At 33.8% G+C, this 25,685-nt stretch overlaps 1 protein-coding gene across 32 annotated transcripts in view; it reads left to right on the forward strand.

Moving 5' to 3' along the window:
- Nucleotides 1-25,685, forward strand: part of NRXN1 (neurexin 1) — a 1,174,729-nt gene that overhangs the window by 95,178 nt on the left and 1,053,866 nt on the right. For 22 of the 32 annotated variants that reach the window (XM_082745371.1, XM_082745351.1, XM_082745353.1 and 19 more), the window contains exons 3-4: nucleotides 18,387-18,404; nucleotides 21,605-21,634. The exons of the other annotated variants lie outside the window; for them this stretch is intronic. In XM_082745371.1, coding sequence (XP_082601497.1) covers nucleotides 18,387-18,404; nucleotides 21,605-21,634 — 48 coding nt within the window. The remainder of the gene's footprint in view (nucleotides 1-18,386; nucleotides 18,405-21,604; nucleotides 21,635-25,685) is intronic. 32 annotated transcript variants of the gene reach the window in all.

The raw sequence follows: 25,685 nt of genomic DNA on the forward strand, positions 1-25,685 counted from the left end.
TATTGGTCAAGGACTTCTTGAAAAACCTGTCATGACGAACGCACCTTGGGGCTGACTTTAGGAAGCCTTGCTCTGGTGGCAGTCTATAGGCTCCGAAGTCTACCTGATGGTTCTCAAATTGCAGAATTCTATACCAGTTCTGAGTGAGTTTCAGGTAATTTGTATCCTCTGAGGTTATCCCAGAATAGATGTGACTTCCAAGGGTCTTGAAACAGAGTTGAAAAGAACAGCTAGTAACAACAATAATAATAATGATGATGATAATAACTCACAAGTACATAGCATTCTTTTTTCTAAATGCTTTCAGATTATGAGTCACTTTAGTTTTACAACAAACTTGTGGTAAATTCAGCTTGTCAAGTTTTTGTTTTTGTTTTTTTTAATTTATGTTTGAGAAAATAATGTAGAAAAGTTCAAAAGCTTGTTAAGTTTTCATGTCAGGTTTATACTCCCCTGTCCTTACCTGTTGTATAAATAATGTCTTATTAAGATAATACTTTACATTGTACTAGCTGAGAGTTAAGGTCTAGGTGAGGGGTCAGCAAACTGTGGTTCAGGGTTAGGCAAACTATGACCTGTAATCATAGAGACCATTGGGTTAAATCTGGCCCAATGCCTTTTTTTTTGGTTTGGTTGCTTTGTTTTGTTTTTAGTAAAGTTTTATTGGAACATAGTAATACATTTGTTTATGTGTTGTTTGTGACTATTTTCACACTACAAAGGCAGACTTGAGTGTTTTCAGCAGAGACCATTTGGCCTGGAAATCCTAAAATATTCACTATTTGGCCTTTTTTAGAAAAGTTTGCCCAGTGCACATTCAGACCATAGTCTGAACTAGAGGCTGTATGTAGATGTTAGTGCTATTTATATTGTATTGTGTGATAGTTAGCAGAACACAGGGAGGTAGTTCCCCCAAAAAGAAACCTACATTTGTACTGTTAGTATAAATGACACTCATTTGTTAATTTACACACACCCCTATGCATTAATTACGGGTGTTAACACACCGCGATACTAGCTGAGCCCGCGTCCTGCATGCATAGGGTTATTTAATTATTGCTGCTAGAGGCCTTAATCAAGTCCTTCTTATAGAAAACAAACAAATGATTAGCCTTTACATTGCAAGCATAAACAGGAATTTGACTCATGAATTTCCTAATTATACTGCACCATTTTGAAAATCAGTTGGCATTCAAATTCTTGCTGTTACTCTGTGTACAATTTCCTTTTTCAGGATAAAAGTATAGGATAAAAAAATTGTTGTTAAATATGTTAAGATTAAAGTTAGGTTTAATTTAAATATTTTTTCCCTACTTGCTCATAAGAAATGATTAAATTGAAGTAGGGGAGTAATTAAGTGTCAGCTGTATATCGGCTGCATGCTACACATTTTATATGACTCTTACTAATTTATTCTTACATTAATGCTATGAGGTAGGTTTTATTATTTTCATTTTAAATATGAGGTAGTTAGGACTCAGGATGGGAAATAACATGCCCAGTGCCACATGAGAAAGTAGTTTGTGATGGGGCCTGATTGGGACTCCTAATCTTTGAATCTGGCTGTGTGTGCCTTCCACATTGGCATGGTGCCTCAGCCATGAGTCCAAGGCCCATTCTCCATGATTTCTGAACCAGTGCCTAGAATGGATCAGCTCTTCCCATTTTTTTTTTTTTTTAATTTCCACAATGTGCTTTTAGTTGTGCATAACAATTGGTGGGTAAATTTCATACCCCAGTTTTATAGCAGTAGATTATCCTGTTTTATCTTTTAGCCATGTGAAAAATCAATTCTGAAATAAGATCTATGAGTTTCTTTTTAATTCTCTTTGAACAAAAACAACCAAGTTCTGCATGTTTTGAGTGCTGAAGCCAATTTTGATTTTACCAGAGATACAAGGTGGTTCATAATTTCTCCTTTCTCCTTCCTTCCATCATTTGTCAGAAGTCAAATGCCAAGAGGTCTTCCAAAATTAAATTTGCTTCGTACGTCATTGTCTTTTAAGGAGTTCTTTCAAAGAATAAGGAAATGTACCTATAAGAAATTATTTCCTTTTCTGTACTATTTTCTAACATGTTCTTAGTGTCTTTGCAGCATATGTTATTTTCTGAGAGTTATTTTACAATGCATTCTTCTTTACTTTGTGTGGAAGACTGATCTCAGCTAGACAGTGAGCCGCCTTTTATTTTTCCAGAGCTGCTCTGCAGTCCTCACAGAGAGGAATTTTTATTGAGATGATTGCTTCTCATTCAGATTTTTATGAAGACAGTGGGATATTTCCTAAGACATGATTCTCTTACTTACACAAGTGGAGGTTACTCTTGGTTAGGGTCATATTCCAGTCCTAGGTTTTGTCGAAAATTACCACCCTTTTTATTATTTATTTATTTATTTGACAGAAAGTGCTCACAAGTAGACAGAGAGGCAGGCAGAGAGAGAGAGGGAAGCAGGCTTCCTGCTGAGCAGAGAGCCCAATGCGGGATTCAATCCCAGGACCCTGAGATCATGACTTGAGCTTAAGGCAACATCTTAATCCACTGAGCCACCCATGCGTCCCTAGAACATTTTTACTCTTAAAGAAGATTCTGTTGGACAGTCCTGGTTTAGAAAGTAGCAGAGAAATGTCCTTAGACTGTATGTTTCGTTGCTAATGACATTTATGTATTAGTAGCTTATCCACTCTAGGGCCTCACTTTCTCATTTGTAAAATGTAATACAAAAACAAAAACAAACCCAAATAAACTAAAACAATTATATGGGCACTCCATCTGTATTTGATGCAGACAAATTTTAACTGTTTTACTTGCAGGTTATTATAGATGTGTTTCCAGGTGCTCTTTTCTTGGTAGAGGGCTTAGTTAATTGGTTATTCTTCATCACTTTTTTAAAACTTTCAATACAGGAATCTGTTAGAAAGAAAATTAGAATTCTAATTTCTTATTTAAATTTCATGTGAAAAAAAATAGCCAATTTGGATTATTTTAGGCAGTTTAAGAAGTATGCAGCTTTGATCTGATTTGTTAACAACTTTGATTGTTACTAATACAATTTCTTTTAGAGTTTTACTCAAAGTTGTGACTCTGAGGCCAATTAACCAAGGTTTTATTATGTGTTACAAAAGTGGAACTTTGGTTTGATTTTTTTTTTTAAATCGGTTAAACAAGAGAATATTCATTCCAGTTTTAAAACTCTAAAACTCAAGTTAACTCTAGATTTCTAAATACCATTGCACTTTGGGATCATTGTTTGTAAAAAGATAAATTCAGTCAGAATTTCAGGGACTATAAATGGGATTAAACTACAAATAGGAAATAATTACATTTCTTAGTGCGTTGTGTTTAAAGATAGGCCTTGGATAGTAATGTCTTCACAGGAAAGTCACTTAAAAATTTAGTTGAGTACTATATGATTCTACACAGTGGATGATTCAGTTATTTTTGCCAAGTTAACTACAGTATGTAAAAGCATTCGAATCAACATACATCCCATTAGAACCAGAAGATGTTTATCACATTTACCAGTCTAGCATCCCTGAAGGTAGTATTTAGAAATGACTAAACATAACTTTAAGTTGTATATTTCTCCTATACATAATTGATGTAGTTGCTTTAAATTGTTTTAATTGGATGGAGCATTTAGTTTAATAACTAAACATCAAGTACCATGATGGCCAATTTAAGTGAAACCTGAGGTAATTGTTTTGACCAAATGCAGAGAATGCCATTTTATATACTAGCTTTCTGATTTTATAAAGCTTTCAAGGCAAGTAGAAAACTGAAATTTATTTGAGACCATGTTAAAATGTCACTAATCTAACCATGCTAAAGATTCACATTCTATCCAGTACAAATATGTGACCTTAACACATGTCATCATGATTAATAAATCCTAAAAATAATCTTAATTAGGAATATTTGAGTGTTTTGATATGTTACTGTAAGTATACATGAAACATTAGATTATGTGCAAGAAACAATACTAGTATTTCACAGAAGGTGATTTTATAAAAAAAGGAGCTCTATAATAAGGCATTATTTTAGTGGGATTATCGGCATTTCAATTTTTATTTTGTTTTAACTTAAATCATTTGCTTCCTAGACATATGCTATCAGCCTTTAGAGTCCATGTGATTAATTTGCTAAATTTCCATAATATAGAGGAAGGAGCATATAATTTGGGGTCAGAAGAGCTGATTTCTACCATCTAGTCCTTCAAGTTTTATTTTTCTCTGTCACATTTATTGAGTATTTACACTGTGCTAGACATTGTGCTAAGAACTGTGTATAAAGTGATAAGAAAACAGATATTATGTATGCCCCATTGGATTTTATTACTTTCTTAACTGACTTTGGCTACATCATTTCAATAATTAATAACATCATACAACTGGTCTTATGAATTTAAGTGACAGGAATCAGTTTGGAAATGTCCGATTAATCAATCTTGAACTGCCTCAGAATAATATTTTAATAGAAGCTAATACTAAAAAGCTTTGATTAACCTTGCCCAAATAAAAATGTTTCCAATTGTTAAAGTTCTTTACTTCCAATATGAGAATATAGTAACTAAATTCAACCTATTGTGGCAAGTATATCTTGCCCATGAAAGGAAACTTAATCATCTTCATCCCACATTGCTAGTTTCATAGAAGCTAAGCAGGAAATTAAGAATGGAAATTAATTACTCATTAAAACACATTTATTAAATAACTCTTATGTGTACACACCAGGCGAGCAACTGAACAAAGGAAGAAGAAGAAAAAAAACACTGCTCTTAAGCAACCAACAGTTTGTATAAGGAAGCATTAATTATAATAATGTCATGGCTAATGTCATTAAGTAGACATTATCTATACATGAAATACTTTACTGTCTGTCATTATTGAATAAGTGGTTTTGCATTATTTTACTGCTATGAGCCACAGCCTCTCTACGGAACAAGTTAGACATTTAGCACACGGGTAAATGAAAAGAAATGTTCTAAAAAATTCTATGTAGATTCCTAAAACTGATTTGTTGTGAAAGAGCCTAAAAAGGATTTTAGCTGCAGGCTCTCTGTCCTTTCCATTTCCTTCTTTAGGGAGGGAGAATGAGATGAAACATTGAAGTATTGCATATTGTCAGGAAATGCCTAGATTCTCTAAGGATTTCTAGTTTCTTAATGATTCACTGTACTAGTGACCCTGACAATTCATTCAAGTAATTCTTCCTCTCATTTTGTGAATATTTTATTCATATTTATAAACTTTATTTTTTAAGATGTTATTTATTTATTTTACAGAGAAAGAGAGAGACAGCGAGGGAAGGAATACAAGTAGGGAGAGTGGGAGAGGGAGAAGCAGGTTTCCCGCTGAACAAGGAGCCTGAAACGGGGCTCAATCCCAGGACCCTCTGATCATGACCTGAGCCAAAGGCAGATGCTTTACGACTAAGCCACCCAGGCATTCCCATGTTTACAAACTTTAAAGTGGTTGATTTCATTACTTATATTGATAGATTTATGTATATTTTTAAGTTTATTCTCTCAATCTCCATTCAGAATAGTTCCCAAACTACTCTAGGAGAATCATATTAATTGAAAAACAAACAAACAAAAAAGATGGAGTCGTCTATTTAGTATTTTAATTTTCCTTTCTTTTTTTTTTTTTTTTAATTAGAATGGTGGCGGGGGCAGAAGGAGAGAGAATCTGAAGCAGGCTCCATGCCCAGTGTGGAGCCCAATGCAGGGCTCTGTCTCACAACCTAGAGTTTGTAACTTGAGCTAAAATCAAGAGTGGGAAGCTTAACCAACTGAGCCACCCAGGAGCAGCTATTCAATGCTTTAAAAAAAATAGTGGCTTTTCTACTCTTTTTCCATCACGTTTTCCCCATAAGTTGAGTATTACATGTAACACTGTACATTTTGAACATAATTTACTTCAGATGACTGTAACGTACACATGTCCTAAGCTATTAGGTACTGCCATGAGCTATATTTGTTAGCAGATACTTCCCATTCCACATACTGTACATGTGGTATAACTAGTTTTTTCCCCCTCAGTTATTGTAATAATATCAGAAATCTATTAAGTTTTTTGACTATGCTTTCAGGTGCCGGTGAGTTTTCTCTAGTAATACAACATCTGAAGTAGTACAGTCTTTGTTGAGACTGCTGTAACTAAGTATCATCCACTGGGTGGCTTACAAAAACCAGAAATTTATTTCTCACAGTTCTGGAGATTGCAAATCTGAGATCAGTGTGCAAACATAGTCAAGCTCTGGTTGTAGGGTGTAGACTTCTTAGTGTAGCTTTATATGGTAGAGAGCAGAGAGGGGAAACAAACTCTCACAAGACAAGTCAGTGATGCCCTTCATGGGGGCTTCACTATGATAACCTCATGTAACCCTAATTACCTCCCAAAGGCTTCAACTCCTAATATCATCATACTGAGAAGTAGGGTATCAGCATAAGAATTTTGGGAGCATACAAATATTCAGTCCATAATAAGTACTAGATCAGGATGCTGCCTATTTTCTTCTTTGATAATAAGATGAATATATGGTTATGCCACATATCTATTTCAAGCCACCTAATGCCAGGATTGGACTAAGATGTGAGATGACCTCAGTAATCTATAGAAATTAGCTGTCCTTCTCAAAACTTAGTTCGCTTACCAGACAACAACTTTTTGGGAGACCTAGATTGTTGTTCATTAAGGTGTTGAGGCTATAAATATATTTTTGTTTTTATTCTTATATTGCCTTATTCCCCTTACTTTTTAAAAGTAGAGTTTGGATGTCACTAACCGGTAATGAAAAATGACACTTTTTGATAATAAAGTAGGCAATGTTCAACTTTAAAGCAGGCCTACATTTTTAAAATACTGTGAATAGACTGCTATCTAGGTCTACTCTAAATTTGTTTTGTGCATCTTACTCATTTTTGATAAAACAGTTAAGTTTATTTCATCTCCTAGGTCTTTCTGTCACTTTTTTTTTTTCTTTTACTAGTCCACAGTTAATGATTCCATAGTCAGGAGTTATTTTTCTGTTTGTCCTACGTACAGTTTTTATTTGCTTACTCAGTGATGCATTTGTTATCATGTAATATCCCTTAACAGGATCTTGGACTTTTAAAGAATTAACTAGAAGTTTGAGCTGCTCTTTTTATTCTCTTCTATTTCTTTCCTGTTGTATTTTAGTGTAGCAGAAGAGTTGATCCCTTTGTTTGCCCATTTGGTTTATTTTCCCATAGGGTATTATTCAGTAAGAGGCCTATTTTATAGAAAGGGAAATCTTTGACTTATTATAATGTAAGATAACTTATTATACGAGATTGTGGGATGGAGGGTACTTTTTTACTAATCTAAAAACTGCTGTTGCTATTAAACTATAGTATAGTTTACACATAAAGTCTGTGACAGATAATACTAAATGACCTACTGGAGAATACTGAGAGAAGTGGGGAGAAATCAACAGGAAAGTTATTTGATTGATTGTTTAATTTCACTTACAAATTGAAGCATATTTTTAGCACTTTCTCATTATCTGTGAGGCTTAAGAAAAAAGACTACAGTGAAAAGAGTAATAATTGTCTAGAGCTTATATTAGTCAAAGACATTTTAGAATGAGAGCAAAAACTTTATTAGAGTTATTTCCCAACTTTTGTTTTTATTTTAAAGTTAGAATGGAAATACACAGTTCTTCTCTGTGTACAAATTCAGTGACCATATCTAATATCAATTTAGGTGTCTCTTTAAAAGTATTATTATGTATTCAAACTATTTCTTTTTGTAAACAAAAATAACATTTACATATATATTATGTAACAATTTCATATTGAAAGATATTACCAGAGAAGTGATAACTTACTTAAAACCTTTACCAATACTGCCCAAAAGGACTTCCTGCAGTGATAGAAATGTTCATAATCTTTGATGTCCAGTATGGTAGCCAGTGACCACATATGACTGCAAGAATGTGGAATTTGGCTATTGCAACTTAGAAACTAAATTTTTGATTTTATTTAATTGTAACTAATTTTAATTAACATGTAAGTAGGCATGCAAGTCTGATGGCTAACATACTGGACAGTGGAGTTAGAAAATGCTTTTATTCTCTAACATGGACAAATATGTAAAATTAAATATAAGAGAGGTAAAGGTAGATAAATTTATAATTTATTTAATGCTTATTATCAATAGATAAATTATTCCCACTGGAGTAAAATAGTAGTTGTGTTACTACTGATGATACTACGAAGTATTTATTGTAAATAGTTTCTTATTCTACCCACATTAACTTTTTTCTTTCTTTTTAAAAAGACATTTATTTATTTGAGAGAAAGAGAGAGAGCATAAGCAATTGGAGGGGCACAGGGAAAGGGAGAAGCACGCTTCCTGCTAAGCGGGGAGCCTGATGTGGGGCTCCATCCCAGGACTCTGAAATCATGACTGGAGCTGAAGGCAGATGCTTAACCAACTGAGCCACCCAGGCAATCCTACCCACATTAACTGTTGTAGGAAAATATTTCTTTTGAGAAAAATATGAAAACGTGAATTTGTTTATGAAGGAACGGACTAAATAAGTATATGTACATTGTCAGAGAAATGGCACAGCTGCTTGTATGACCTTTAGAGTAGAGCTTATGAAGTGGTTGCAATATCGTGGTATTGCCACACATTTTAAAGTAACGTGTAATGATTTATAACCTGATGAGATTATTTTGAAAATTAAATCTTCAATTTGGAAATTGTTTGGGTCAAAAGAATTCAGACTTTCTAATAATCAGAAAGCACTTTATACTACTGTAAAGAAATAGTTACATCACATTCATATAGTTTCATTTTAAAAGATAAAATGAACTGGGGGTACCTGGGTGACTCAGTGGTTTAAGCCTCTGCCTTCGGCTCAGATCATGATCTCAGGGTCCTGGGATCAAGCCCTGAGTCCCTCTGGCTCTCTGCTCAGCGGGGAGCCTGCTTCCCTTCCTCTCTCTGCCTGCCTCTCTGCCTACTTGTGATCTCTGTCTGTAAAATAAATAAATAAAATCTTAAAAAAAAAAGAAGTGTAGAAATCCAAGCTTATATTTCAAAATAAAATAAAATAAAATAAACTGAACTGATTTGTATGATGGAATTAACATTTCAGTATGTTTTACAAGAGTCCAAAAAAGAAATCTCTTCATATTTCAACATGTTTTCTTAAGCAGCAAATCACATTTAGGGAAGAATAAGATGGGGAATTACAAGGCTACCTGAAAGGCTTCTATTTGTGGTGATTTGATTTTACAGGTCAGTAAATCAGCATATAAAGGGTGGATTGTTCAAGCTCATGGCTCCCTCTGCAGCATGGGCTTGCATTCATAGAGGCCTGAGTATTAGATATTAAGACAAATAACTGCATATATGAAATCTTTAAAAATATAGAATTGGTTGTACCTATCAAGGAACTCTCTTCTTCTTAGCCTTTCACATAAAGTTGTTTTATTTTATTTTTTATTTTTTTTAAAAGATTTTATTTATTTATTTGTCAGAGAGAGAGAGAAAGAGAGAGAGAGATCACAAGTAGGCCAAGAGGCAGGCAGAGGCAGAGGGAGAAGCAGGTTCCCTGCCGAGCAAGGAGCCAGATGTAGGACTCGATCCCAGGACGCTGGGATCGTGACCTGAGCCGAAGGCAGCCGCTTAACCAACTGAGCCACCCAGGCATCCCTGATTTTATTTTTTAAAGAAAATAGGAGTGTGACAATCCATCTAGTTTTTCTTCCTACTTGTCTATTGATTCAAATTTTAAATTAGAACTTGCTCCTCACTCCCCAGGAAGTTTACCATTCAGCATATATGTAAAAGGAGTAAAAGTAGTATCTTATCAGATTTGCATTTTATAACTAAAATGAGAGGGCAAATATACTCTATCAGGCAAATGCATACATTACCTAACCTCCCAAAATATTTGACTGGGAATGTGTCTTTTTATTTTATGTACTTAAAAAAATGATGCAAAATTTTGTGTGCTCTGAATGAAATGAACACTTTCCTTTACATTTTAAAGACAGCAAGAAATTTATGGATAATTTTTCTCTTATATCTCGTAGTTAGAATGCCCATAGGTAAATACATTTACTAACCTGGTGTGCTTTTTGCTTTGGAAGTAGGATGAAGATTCTTTAAATGTGCCTTTTTTTAAAAAAAATTCTGTTTTGTTTTGTTTTGTTTTGTTTTCCTTTGGGAAATAATTTTAAAAGCACAGGGGAGAAGAGTCCTAGGACATTTTTGTTTCTTCAATAAAGGAAAGTAAACAATATTACATTTTCTTGACCTTACAGAATCAACACCCAAATGCAATTAAGAAATATTTTCCATAAAATAATTGTTTTCTTACAAAAGGGTCAAAGAAATCATAAATACAGTCTTCTTACTCCTTTATTATATTACTTTTAAAAAATTCATGGTAATTGATACATTTTGGTAATAGTTCCAGAAACACAACACAGGCTTAGTAGACATGCCAGCATTACCCTATATTACTCAAATTCCGTATGTTCATTTTCTTTTCAAAAGTTTTTGAAATCTACACAAACTTAGACAAGGAGACTTCAAACAAACTCTTACCACTTTCTAGTTTTTACTTGGGTGTCTTGGACAAGTGGCTAACCATAACAGGTTAACTGATGAGATAATATAAAGATTATATAAGACAATATTTATGCAAGCACATTTAAAGTGGTAAGATGACCTAAGTATTAGTATATTATTTCTTATTTCTCTTCAACATTTGGAAAAAGTTTCTTGAGATCTTCATAACATTCTATGAAATATTTTATAAAAATTACACTCACTCTCTTTTCTGCTTCCTTTTTTTATTTAAATCACTGCTGTTGATGGATGGATGGATGCATGGACGGAAGTATAGTTGACACAAATTGCTACATCAGTTTCAGGTTTACAGCACAGTCATACAACAACTCCATATGTTATGCTGTGCTTACTCTTGCCAGAAGGGTAACTACCATCGATTCTCAGGAATTCAGTAGTGTTTTAGTTTGACTTCATATTACTACGTGGTATTTAGGAGGCAGAGAAGAACATCAACTTAGAAATATTAGATTCAGGGGCACCTGGGTGGCTCTGTGGGTTAAAGCCTCTGCTTTCGGCTCGGGTCATGGTCCCGGGGTCCTGGGATCGAGCCCCGCGTCGGGCTCTCTGCTCAGCAGGGAGCCTGCTTCCCTTCCTCTTCTGCCTGCCTCTCTGCCTACTTGTGATCTGTCAAATAAATGAATAAAATATAAAAAAAAGAAAGAAATATTAGATTCTACCATATTAAACTATTGCTGTTTGACCAGTTTTTATCTGAAAACAGTAACTTCGTGTTTCAACATCAGGTGCTATTGGACTAAATGATTTCAGGCTTTGGAGAAGCAGAATTCTTTGTAGCAATCATCCTCAGGTTGGAATGCACTAGAGTTGAAAAAATAGCTAGATATTTGGTTCATTATAGTAATATTTTAGTCAACCCCAGGAAACTCCTAGAAAATTTTGCATACTATCTCATTTATTTAGAAAAACAAATGAAAACAGTCCATTTCCTTTAAAATGATTTTCAGTGACTTCTATAAAAAGTTAAAATTAAATTAACCATGAATTATAACATATATAAATGTCTTGGGGTTTTTAAAATTTAAGTATAATTAATATACAGTGTTTTAAATACTAAAGAAAATGAAAACTAAAAGCCCTGAAGAATTGATAGATCCTTTAATAGCCAAAGCATTTTTTTCTTCTAGATTATTTGTTACATATGCAAAGGCCCATTGAATTAAAGACCATATGAAATATTATCCTGAAGTAAAATTCCATTTTCCTTAAATATAAAAATATATAATTGACAAGTCAGTTTTATATGAACCTTTTTCTATTCAGTGTATACAAATATAACTTATTTAACTCTAAATTTAGATTTTTTTTTTTACACTATGGTTGACTTAGTCCTATTTTCATGCAATGACCCCCATACTTAAAATATGTTTGCCTTTTCTCAGAGAAATTAAGTAGATTTGTGTTGGACTGCTCTGAGAAACTACGTATAGATTGATAAAATCAAACATATTTCGAAGTTTATTTGAAAATTCTCTACAATAAAATAATTCATGAAAAAATTTGTATAAATCTAGCCTGTGTTAGTTCTGTCAAATGAAGGGCCTTCAAATGAAGGTGGTCTTCAGTAGAAGTTCACCTACTCTCCATTTTACTGTCAGAGAACATAGGACAGTCTGTAGAGTATTCTTTTCTGGTACCATACACTTAGAGGATATCACCCATTCATTTGTTCATAAGAAAAGTCATATCTGAGAAATGGTGGTAAGTTGGATGGTTAGATAGGGGTGTATTTAAATTTATTCTCCCAACTTTAATGCAAGAACTTTCCTGCTCTGCTTTCTCAAATATGACGACTTCAGACTAAAGAAACCAGGTTTCTTTGAAGTTGTATAGCAGTGATTGAGTTTGGGTGGGAAAATGCGTGCTAACATTCTGCTCAGTTTTATCTGTCAATTTCATAGTAGGAAATGTTTATTTCTAAGTAAGCAATAAAACAACCAAAATGTGTGACATAAGCAAAAACAGGGTAGACAGTTATTGTCACAGTTTTTATGGTCACTCATATAATGTTCCTTCTGTAAGTCCAGTTATTGAAATTAACGTAACAATGTTAACTCAAAGTGAACATTTGTAGGGAAGAATTGAAGCTGTAAAAGTGAAACAAAATCTTTGTCATAGTCCCCCATGAAAATAAAGTTTGAAATTTTGTTCAGTATAGTTTGTGTGAGCCATTCTGTATATATTTTAATATGTTGACTAATAGCTGTTAAATTTCATCAGGTGCATTGAACAACTTGCATACCAGAAGAACCTTCCATACCATTATCCTTCCTCTCTCTCATCCATTTTTCCCTCCTTCCTGTTCTCCTGCCCTCCCCTTTTAACAAGATGGAGCTTTTTTGAATTGAATGCCATGAACTTTGTAACAAAATTGCCACCTATGTGATGCAGAAACAAAGGCAGTCTGCAACTTGGAAAAGTACAATTATAAAAGTTCTTCGAATAAATAAGTTGAAACACATATCACATTTTCTAACAGAAACAACAATTTCAGGCAAGAGAAGCTTCTCAGACCACTTCGCAAAAGACTCAATAATTCCATAATATACTTGAATCAGGTTTTTTTTTTTTTAACCAAAAATCTAGTTGGATGTTGCTCAATGATATTGCTCAAAATGTTTTTATGATTCCAAGTGTGATGCCAGGAATGTACCTGCTGCTGCAAGTTGGTTTAGAGATACCCCTTCTTTTACTCCTGAATAGTGAAGAGAGACAAAAACAGTATTAGCTATTCTAGTTGGGTCCCCTTATCCCCTAAGACTGGGATTCCAGGAGACTCTGTGGGAATGTCATTTAGGTAGATTTAAAACAAGTGGCTGAGGGTATCTGTTAAAAATTTTTTTTGAACTAGCCATCCCTGAACAGGCTGTTTCTTTCCTTCCATAAGCCTTCATAATAGACCTTTTTGCTTCATTTGTTGTTAGAATTTTTTCTTGGTTCTGGCCAGCTTTTCTCTTCCTCCAGCTGACTGTTGCACAGATCCACAGTTTCAATACTTCCCTCCATTTTCCAGTTCTTGAATAATTTCTGGATGATTGAAGCTTTCTAAAGGCTTTCACTGTTAACACCAAAAGAAAAATAAAATAAAACAAAACTCCATCTGGTGCCACTATGGGAACCAGACACTGCTAGACTGGCATTTAATCCCCCAAATGAGGGATAAAGTCTTGAAAATAATGTGAGGGGCTGGAAAGGCAAGGATAGAAGCTAGCAAGCTCAATGTATATAAGAAGGAAATAAAATCTTACTCTGTATTCCTCCTTCTGCTGGCCTGTACCAATGCCAATTTCATTGCTATGTATCCCACTTTGGATGGCATAGATCTGGGTGGGAAGTCACCTGTAGGAGAGGCAGTTTTGATGAAGGAGAGAGGGAACCAAAGAAAAATAAAGGGAGCTGGTCACAGGCAACTTGCAGAGAAGGAAGGAAGCCAAAAGAGAAGGAATGGCCAAGTGGTGACAGAACCCTTTCAGCCAACTTTTGAATGTAAAATGCAGCATGTAAGTTGCCTCTTGCTTGTAGATTTAGATGAAGCCTTTCATATTGCTCAACTTAAATGTTTATTATGCAAAAAGGAGTTACCTGTGGTATTTTATATCACCCTTTAATTTATCCACTGGTCATGATTAAATTCCTGATTTGCTTTATATTGAAGCATGTACATTTGTTTCCTTACTCATTTTTCTTTTCTTGGAAGTACGTAATTAAAGTTATGTGCGAAGAACACTCATGATAAATTAAACTTACTGTCCTTACATTCTTTTAAGCTGGGGGCCCAAGGAAAATTTTTGGTGGAGATGCTCTTTGGAAGTAATTCAAGAATGTGCTATTTAACAGTGTGCAGTTTCCCTTCATGTCAGCAGCACACAAATTATTCATAACATGACTGATATTCTGGTGCCTGTTCTCATTTTTGTGAGGGAAATGTGTCTTATCTGAAAGAAAAAGAAAATTTAAGGTATCTTTTTCATGCTTTTATTCCTTGTTTTCACAATGAAAAGAAAAAAATGAGTATGATCTTTACAGGCGGCATGATCATCATAGTAAAATTGATTACTAAGACTCCCTTCATGTACACAGCAGGATTAGTCAGCAGAATAAAGAAGCCAGGGTTTTCTGCAAACTGGGAGTTTTTCCCTAGCTTGGCAATGTCCACAGGTAAGGCTGGATGAGCTGCTTCTACCTTACACTAAAGCAAATACAATGCTTTATCTTTACACTCTGGCATGCCAAATTTTGCCCCCTCTCTGTTGTTAAAATTCAAATTACTATTTGATTGCAAAAGATCTATGAAGAGAAAGCTAAAGTGGATGCTTTGAGGAAAACCATTCTTTTTAAACTCAATATTCTTTTACTTCAAAAACTAAGTAGAAGGAAAGAGAAAAGAAAAACTCCTGGAGAATGATTGTAAATGATAGAGCTACCACCATTTATAATTATGTATAAATCATGAAACAATGCAGGGATCTGTGGGTTAACCAAATTAAAAAAATTTTTTTTTCTAATTTATTTATTTTTTAGAGAGAGAGAGCATGTGAGTGAGCAAGTAGGGGGAGAGTCAGAGGGAGAGAAAGAATCTCCAGCACACTCCTTGCTATTTATAATTATGTGTACATTATGCAGTAATGTAGGGATCATCTTTAGGTTAACCAGATTTGTAATTTATTTATTTATTTTAGAGAGAGCATTCAAGTGAGTGAGTGGGGGAAGGGACAGAGGGAGAGAGATAATCTCCAGAATCTCCAGCAGACTCCCTGCTAAATGCAAATGTGAAGCTTGATCCTAGAACCTCGAGATTATGACCTGAGCCAAAATCGAGTTGGATGCTTAACTGACTGAGCCATGCAGGCACCCCTAAGTTAACAGATTTTAAATTAACTAAAACAAACAAATAGATACCAAAGAGGTAGAATAGAATGATACAAATAAAGAAAAATTTTTTTTTAAGTCTAAGATTAAAGTCTGTTCCAAGCCAGTTTTCTTTTTTTTTCTTCGATTTTTTTTTTTTTGAAGATTTTATTTATTTATTTGAGAGAGAGAGAGTATGAGAAGGGGGAGGGTCAGAGGGAGAAGCAGACTCCCTGCCAAGCAGGGAGCCCAATGCGGGACTGGATCCTGGGACTCCAGGATCATGACCTGAGCCAAAGGCAGTCGTTTAACCAACTGAGCCCCTTCTTCAATTTTTTAAATATGAGTTAATATATTACCCTTCCTTTTATTCTAGTACTTTATTTATTTATTTTTTTAACCTTTAAATTTGTTTTTTACGTATTCTTTATGCCTCACATGGGCTTTGAATTCACAAACCTCAGATTAAGAGTCTCATACTCTACTGACTGAGCCAGTCAGGCGCTTCTGATTATTATTATTATTTTTTTTTTTTATATATAATTTTTTATTTTTTATAAACATATATTTTTATCCCCAGGGGTACAGGTCTGTGAATCACCAGGTTTACACACTTCACAGCACTCACCAAAGCACATACCTTCCCCAATGATTATTATTATTTTTTAATCTAAGTCTTCTGTGACAGCCCATTTTTCTGAACTTGGTCAAATCAAGATTTGTTTACACCTTGGGCATGTCTTGGATTTGCATACAAGGGGTCCCCTTGGTTAGCTGGATCTCTCTGTGAATACAAACTCAGAAATATGCTGGGTGGCAGGGCAAGATCAGTGCGCTTCCTGTGGCCCTGTGTCTTAGTTAACAGTGAAAGAAGAAAACTCTCAGGGGATCAGAATCAATGACCTTGATTTTATTATAGCACAACTTCCTTTCCTTATCTTACTTATTAGCACATTTATACAAGTTGGTGTGGAGCCTGGGCCTGTTTTACTTTGTTTTTCATTTTTGTTTACTGGTAGATTTTCATGCAAAACTTGACCAAAAAATCATTTTCCTGAGACTGTGCTGCTCACAATCATGTTTGCCAGTTTTTGTTTACAGAAATTAAGTAGAGCCATAGTAAATGATAGACCATTTTGATAGTTGTCTCTCCTCTAAACTCCCTGATTTTGTTGTTCTATATATGAAACAAGCATCTTAAACGAGGAGTAGAATTTCAAAGGGTGGTTAACATAAAACAAAAGTGTGTCTTAAACATTAAAATAATCTGTACCTTTGGGTAACTTTCAATGTAGTGAAATAAATCTTTAATATTTGTGTCCCTTTCATTTCAGAGTTGCCATTGAAAAATAGCATATGCAGTCTTAATTCCTTATTTAGCAGATTAGAAACCAAACCAATCAGGAAATGAATATCACATATCAAATATTTGTCTTTTTTGGTTATATCTTTTAAAATAAACTCTGGCAAACTAAGTATTTTGTATAGGTGTTATTGTCCTCATTTATTGACTAGCTATTTTTTATTATGTGTTAGGACCTGATCAGTAAATGTGCCTATGTTGATATTTCAGTTTCCAGCTAATACATTTTAAACAAAATTGATGATTTTTAATTCATCAGTAACATTAACAATTAAAAAGAGTTTTGTTGACCCTTATGAAATGGCACATTTATAAGTGGTTTTTCTCAAAATTTCTATACTTGCTATTGTTTTGTTCTTTATAAATGATTTTGATCAAATAACCACTTTTAAAATTACAGCTGATTAAATAAAAGAATGAGACTAAAAATGTCAACATGGCTATATTTTATTACTGAAAACATTTGATAAGTATTGAAACCTTGCTGTTGCCTTAGTCCTAGAAACAGCCCTCACTCTCTTCCGTTTCTCACACGGATGCCAAGCCTTGTATACCTTGTATATCAATAGTACTTGAATTGTTTAGTAGTTACTAAAAATAGTTTAAATCCCATACACTTCCAGTGTTTATGTGTAGGAAGTACATGCAAAATCTGCTTGTATTGTGTGTGTGTTTGTATATATACGTATATATGTGCACATATGGAAATACATGCAAATATATGAAATGCAAATATAATGTAGATTATATGGAAACATAAAGGGAAATTCACCAAATATTGTCTTTATATTAACTATATTCTTATTCCGACCCTGTACGGAAGGACAAAATCAATGAATCATGATAAATTTGCCTAATGGACACATCCCAAATGGATTTCCCTTGCAATGATTACTTTTCCTAGTCAACAGTTTTAAAACTTAACCTTTAAACAAATTACAATAAACTACCACTATTTGCAATGAAATATGAACACACTAATATAAGCCATATTGTGAATTTTAGTTACATAGGTTTATGTTTTGTTTAAGGAAAGAAATTGAAGTATTAGAAATACTTAAAGGCCATGATCATAAATGCATTATATATTTTGGAAAAATGGAATATCTTTAAGTGAAATTTCATGGCTCTTGGCAATGGACCTTATTTTATCCAAGTCCAAATCAGAGTTAGGAATAGATTTTTTTTGGAATTGTAAATAGATAAATAAATAAAGCTTTAAAAATAATTGCCTAGGAAAACCACATCAGCAACATTAAGAATAATTTTTATTTTATACAGAATAGTAAAAGACTTATTAAAGTTCCTTGCTCAGGACATGACAGTATTATCAAAATTTTGTCTCACATTCTTTAAATGCTGTCACTAGGCGGGAACCTGCTTCCCGTGGTTTTGTTTGCCCTTTGAACGGTAGTCATGGAGCACTTGCATGATGTGTTTGGTGCCTTGCATGAGGAAGACATGCAAAGGCAAAGGTCCAGTCTGCATGCTGCTTAATGAATGTTTTTCCTTTTCTCTCCCTCCTTGTCATGTGCTTTCAGAAGACAACAATGTGGAAGGTGGGTGCTTTCAACTTTTTTTTCCAACTCTCATTTGCCTTTTATTTCTTAGTATTAATAGAGTACATCTTGAATTTAGACGGTAAGTTGAACTTCTGAGCATTTGTTGATTTCTGGATTGTGTATCACTTTTCATAGAGAACACGCACTTGCAGCCCCATCAGACTCTAAGTATATGAAACTCCTTCACCCTTACTCCAACACTTGATGGATCGAGTATCCCATATAAAACTTGGAATACTTATTGCAGTGTTCTGTATGGAAAAAACGATACAATCCTGCTTCTTTTATTTTAAATGAGAAAGTATTTCTTTACAGTTTCAGAACACAGTGCATGATATTTTTTTCCATTTTTTTTTAATCAAAATGATCTATTTTCTTTTGGAAATGTTTAGCATCACATCACCTCAATCTCATTAGTTTAATTTCAAATGATTTGACTTATATAAAGAACACAGAATAAAGCATTGACTATAAGAGGCAAAAATTTAGATTAAAAAATTAGCCACTGGCCACTGGAAATGAAAGTAAACAGCACTCCAGAATGATTACTGGTAAGTATATTTGTCATATTCTGTGTCTGTTAAATAAAACAATAATATTTATTGAAGTTTTTCCAAAATTATCTCTTTGAGAAAGTTACACATTTTTTCCCTGTAGAATCCACAAACTAAAACATATTTCAACCTTCTCATCTTTAAAGAGCTTAAATGTATAAGTCAGTGTGCTACCAAACAAACCTATCTCTAGATAGACCAAAGAACTCTTAGAGGGAAGCTGATGTTCTCTCAACTTGAATAATCACAGCATACTTGCATGTACATTTAACTAATGTTTATATTTCAGAAGTGTTTTACATATTTTATTTTGTTGCAATATTTTGAAATAGAGACATTCTGTAAAAATAGACTGGCAGATATCTTAGAAAAAGACTTCCCATCTGAGGTTACAGATAGCTAGCTATTAAAGCTACTAAGATTTGTGTCTCAGAGAACAATTCATGGTAACCCAAAGTTGGCCAATAACAGGCTTCAGCCTACTCTTTGTGATACTTTCACAAATACCAAGCTGAACATTAGTTGCTTAGTTGCCAAACATTTCTATTCCATTATTTAAGTAAAATAGATGAAGATTTTAAAAGTAATCATCAGTGCCTATTTTTTCAAGTGTTGGTTGGCTCTGTCTATGGTTTCTGTTTTTCTAGACTATAATTTTAATAGCATGTGAATATGCACTTGATAAAGATGATGTTACCCTGCAGGTCTGACGTCTTTCAAAATCAGTATCATTTATATTATGCATGTTAACTGAGGTTGAATTTCTTTTAATAAGTATCTTTTCAACTTCTTTTGCATTTCCTTAACCATTCTGTAAAATGTTCCATGTTTTTATTCTTTCTCTTTAAATCCAGTTGCATTCCAAGAGCTTTAAAATCAGCCTAATAAGCCCAAGTGCTTCTTTCCTCACACATGCATCCCTTGAAAAATTTTAACAAGATTTTCAGAAGATAGGCCCATAAACTATTGTAATAAATTTTATTCAATCATGATTGCAACATTCCTATTTATAACTTGATTTGACAATATAGTGTAACTCCCTTAGAGGTAAGAAAGTCTAGCATGAAGAATGTGAATGCTTTTGAGATTTATTAACTTCCATCCTTTCTGAGATGGTATTCATAACTACCATTAGAAGTGTCTTGTATATTTTCTTGAAGTTAGATCTTATACAGAGATCATGCCATGATTTCTGTATAAAAAATTATAAACCATGTTTAGGAAATATGTATAGTAGTTTTGAAACATAAACTAAATGAAAATTACATAATCTATGCAGAATCACTAACAGATCACAAATGTCTTAATCTGCCTGTGTGATTTTTTTTTTGTTATAATCACATTGAAAATACAAAAAGAGGCGATATTACAGAACCATTGCACTTCTGTGTTCAGTAGTCTTCATATTTTGATTTTATGTTGATTTATAATTGTATCTACCCTACAGGATGTTTAAAAACTCCTAAAATTTTAAGGAAATAATGCAGATTATTTCAACATTGACATAAATGGTGTATAATATCATGTCATTCAATAAAGTCTCAAATATATTTGAAATAACATTAGGAAATTAAATATAAATATTTAAATTGCTGTATGTATTACTATGTTGCTCTAACATTTTCCCATATTCTTGAAATAGATATGAATTTGAGAAGTAGCTTTGCTTCCGAATGTGGAATAAAGGACTAGGAGTTAATGCCTCTCAGTAAAAAGAATCTTCTTGGATAGTGAGTTTTTTGAAAGAACATTAGCAGTATTCTTTAGAAAAGGAGTGATCTTCAAACTGAAGTAAATTGTCAAGCAACAGTTAATAAGTAATTTAAATAAAGGGAATTGAGTATTGTAGAAAACTTCCTTGATGAAATTATGATTTATATAAAAATATAAAACATGATTAAATATATATGTCCACATTAACTCATAGTTCAGTGTTTGGGTAATGTTTAAGTAAAAGACTAAATAGTTTTGTTCCCCATGGAAAATTACTTGAGCCTATTTAAAGCTGATCCATTGTTCCTAAAAACATTATTCTGTAGCAAATTCCAACTTTACAGCTGCATGTTTAATAGTCCTTTTTTGTATTTGAACAAGCTTAGTCAGTTGCTACATGTGTCAGACAAGGAGACATTTCTGCATTATCATTTCAGTGTGACTAAGGATTTTTTTTTAATTTAATTATAAAACTTCTCATTTTTTTGATGAGGGGAAAAAGATCAGACCCAGCCCATGTTTCAGATATTCCTTTGGGTTTTTTAAAATATGATTTCATCACCAAAGAAGAAGAAGCCCTGTGGTGGCAGTGTTCCAAACTGTCTCATCAAAGGGCACAATGGGCAGATGCAATATTTAAGGGATTGGTTGGATTTTAAGTCATGCTTTTATGCTCTTGATTGTTCCAACTGATACATTGAAGAAATACACAGGGCAGCATATGCCAGTGTTTAAATTGCAGTACTGTAGCTCTTTGCCCCAAAGCATTCCAACCAGGGGTTGAAAGAATACTTTTTGATTTGCCTCTGTGATACAGACATGTCTCATAGGAAACAAGGTGTCTGTCACTGAACATTTTTGTCACCGTGACAACCCTGCCTTCCCATGCTCCCTTGTTTATTGCTGACTGTGCTCTTGTTTCCCTTCAAGGTCTGGCGCACCTGATGATGGGCGACCAAGGTATGGGCTCTGTTCCTTTTCCACTCTGCTTTCAGTGTTTTCTTGTTCTGTAGCTGCTTTAAACCATCACTGCAAAGGATGGGCAAATGCTTGCAAATTATCTGGCTGCAAATTAAATACATAAGTTTTGTTCACATTTTTTCACCTTTTTCTTCCCTTTATTTGTTGGTTTGATCCTTTGTCTTTTATTTTTCTTCATTCTTCGTACTATAATATCTGCAGATAAATGAATTATAAGAATTTATGACTGAAAATTTCCATATATTTATAAGCATATGCAGATAAGGGTAGCTCTAATAAAAAAAAAAAAAACAAGAACCATCAGAAGTTAATATCTGATATTCAGTTTAACCTACTGTACCAAAAAGAGTCCATTTTTCACCCATGCATGGCAGTTTGGGAACATGCAGACATCTTTGGCTTCTGGCTTCTAAAATGCTGAGTATAGTGTTTCACAGAATCAATAATTCTTCTACATACAGTATAGTCATATCTTCTTTTCTGTGTCATCTTTTAAAGTGAGCATGGGTGTTTCAATTTTTTTGCATGTTGCCTTAAAAAAAAAAAGGCAGATTTCTCAACATGTGCTGATTATATCTCTGTGTGTTTTCAAACCCTTATTTAAACTTTCTTGTCTTGTTTAATTTTCAAAGAGTAGTGCATTTACATATATTCATAATTCTTATTGTTGTTTCTCTTTTTATTCTCTTTGTATGGAAACCCTTTCTTCATGGAACCATTTCATCAAATCCATAGGTAAAAGTAAAGGTATTACATTATTTTATTTCTTCTTAATATCATCTGTATGAATTACAGTGTGTATACATTATGAAAATGTATTTAGACCTTTTTGCATTAGTAATGGGCACTGAGAGGTAGGTATGAGTGTTAGTGAATATTTTATTAATTTAAGGTAAGAGAAATCCATGAAAATGTTCCACTCTTTTTTTTTCTTGCTCTTTAGAGTGATTTTTTCCACATTGCTGCTTATATAATTAGTATATGTAGAAATTAGCTACAAGTTTCAGTATCATTTTTTGCAGTATCATTTAATGGTAGTTAAATGATGAGTGTCGTCACCATAAATACATCCTCCTCAAACATTTAACTCGGGAGCACATTTGCCCCAGCCATTTTGCATTGGGATGTAAGTGCACGCATGTGCAGCATTGAAATGGTGCTGTGGTGCCCTCATCACCTTGTCGCCTGCTAGACATCATGTATATGCATTAATTCCACAATAACTGGAAAAGGCAGTACCGTGAAAGAGGCAGACAAGATAAGCCTGCTCTTTCTTTTGCACATACTAACTTTGTTTTAAGAACGTTATCAACCAGATGTACATTTCTGCATCACTTGGTAAGTCAGGCATGTGTACTCCTTGACAACATTGATGCCGGATTTAAAAGCATGCTTACTTTGCCATTTAGAGCCATCCACATTGTGTTTAGTGTTTTCATCAGCAAGAAGTAGTTGATACTAGCTCTGGAAAATATGTATCATCTTCAAACGAATCATTTTTAACTACATGTTACTGAATGTGCCCTTCGTCTCTAGTCTTTGTTTTTTGTTTTGTTTTTGTTTTTAATGGCTTTTGTTTTTATTTTAAATGCAAGAATGCGTGTTGTCCTAAATTCTCTGAGTTTTCTTGTGCTCTGAATCTTAATCTGAATTGGGACAAAAGCTCATAGTTCTTCACCTTTACATTTGTGTCATCTAGCAGGGAAACTTTTCTGCTTGAAAAAGTACCTGAACGTGAGCCAGGCAATAAGAAAGAAATGATATCAGTTTTAAATGTGTAAAATTGAGCTTTAGAAACAAATGTTGCTTGGGTATTTTGAGCCAATAATAAAAGAACATATGCTATTGCAGTTTGCGTTTTGGTCAACCATTTCCAATAATACAATTTAATCTTATTTTAAGCCTTACAGCAACTACACAAATGACTGTTTTTATCAATTGTTTCAGAGATTTCCTGTGCCATTTGGGATGCTTTCTAAACTTTTGATGTCAAATTCCCATTTACTTCCCTTGTTTAGTGGGCATTTCCTACCATGTTCCTTCTTAGAGGACTTGGGATGGCAACGAGGGTGCTGTATTTATATTTTGTTTTACTGGCTGAATGAGGTATATGCTTATGTGTTTGTATATGTATGAATGCATGTATAAACACAAACTTTCTAAATATATATACACATATACATTGTGTTGTAAAAAAGTAACTCAAAAATAATCTTCTAATTCTATAACCGTTTAACTCCACATACAGAAAAATTCATGTTTATACTCAGCTGATATTTGTTTTGATGTAATTAATGTTAAGTGTCACTTAACTTCATTCAGTTTTAGTATGTCAGTCTTAAATATTTTCTGTTGGCATGTGTGTCAAACATATTTTACTTCAGTACTTTTCATTCCTCAATCAGCACAAAACTACAGTGTGCAGGAATTTGGTTTTTCCTTTACGTTTTTCTTCTGTTTATGGGACGAGGTTGCTTTTTGTCATTAAATGCGGAAAGAAGATTTTAAGATAGATTTGAGTATTTTGCAAGCCAGAGTGGTAACCTTTATATGTTGGTTAATTAGATGTATAGAAATGAGAAACGTGATTTGTAAGTCTTTTTTCATCGTAAATCAGTTTATCAACTCTTCAAAAATACTATCTTGACTATGACATGGAATATGCACATTCAAAGAGTTTTACTATAGAAGGGAAATGAAAACATGTGGATGAGTTAGTATAAATGATAGAATGGAAGTACTGAGAATGGTAAAATGTGATTAGCATTCAGAAAAGATAAAGATAACATGAATCAGGAGCTCCCTTAGGTAGCTCTTCTTGTCCTGTGCCACATGTCAAAGGAATCAAAAGAATACCTAGAAACTTTCCATTGTAGCTTCTAATATCAAGTAAGTCCTAGTTGTGCACAAAATAGGTGTTCAACCTGTCCAGTCTGAAATAATTGATTTGCATTGTAAATTAATGCTTCCCAAATCTTTCTATCACAGTACAAGCCTAGAATATTTTTCTTGACACTGCTGCCCCCTTTAGCAGTAGTGAATTCAGGGACTCCGGAATGAAATCTGTGCATTATTGTCCGTCTGTCTTTCTTTCTTTTCTTTCTTTCAAGAGGCAGAATTGGATTCAAGAACTTTATCATTTTCATTTTGATTTTTTGTATGTGGATTTTGAAATATTTTCTAAATTTTTAAATTCCCAGTGATAGATGAATGCTGTTTCTTTAAAAAAAAAAAAAAAAAGTTACTCATCTAAAGAAATCATTCCTGCTGTTAACCTTTTTCATCCTTCTCAGTCTTCTCCCTAGAGGTAAGCACTGATATATTGCTTTGTGATGTATCCTTAAATAGTTGGTGTGGATCCTTTCATACTCCCTAATTAATTTTTCAGGGTTTGAAACTGCAGAATCCCTTATGATGTGTTACATGACAAGAACAGCTAAGCCATGTTAAGGAGGTGTGTTAAGGGTCATTGATATGTGCTGATAGAATCCTAATGAATGAAATGAAAGCTTTCTCACCTTCCCATAGGCCATCTTTCCTCATATTTGTCATATTTATCATTCTACTTCAAATGCAAATAATTTGTTTTCATGTTTTCTGAACAAGGACATGTCACCTTCAACTGGATGCAGTTAGGAATAAACTTGGTTTCAGTGAATCCTTAGCTTTCTTTGGGATAGCTGAAGAGAGGTGTTATTCAGGGCCAACCTTGCTTCTGCTGGTTGTGGCTAGATGGATCCAAATGGGCTTTGTGAATATTGTGTTTGCTTTCTTTCTTTTTTTTTTTTTTTTTATAATTTTTTATTTTTTATAAACATATATTTTTATCCCCAGGGGTACAGGTCTGTGAATCACCAGGTTTACACACTTCACAGCACTCACCAAAACACATACCCTCCCCCATGTCCATAATCCCACCCCCTTCTCCCAAACCCCCTCCCCCCAGCAACCCTCAGTTTGTTTTGTGAGATTAAGAGTCACTTATGGTTTGTCTCCCTCCCAATCCCATTTTCTTTCATTTATTCTTCTC

Source organism: Mustela nivalis (genome assembly GCF_964662115.1).
Source record: "Mustela nivalis genome assembly, chromosome: 8".
NCBI classification, from domain to species: Eukaryota; Metazoa; Chordata; class Mammalia; order Carnivora; family Mustelidae; genus Mustela; species Mustela nivalis.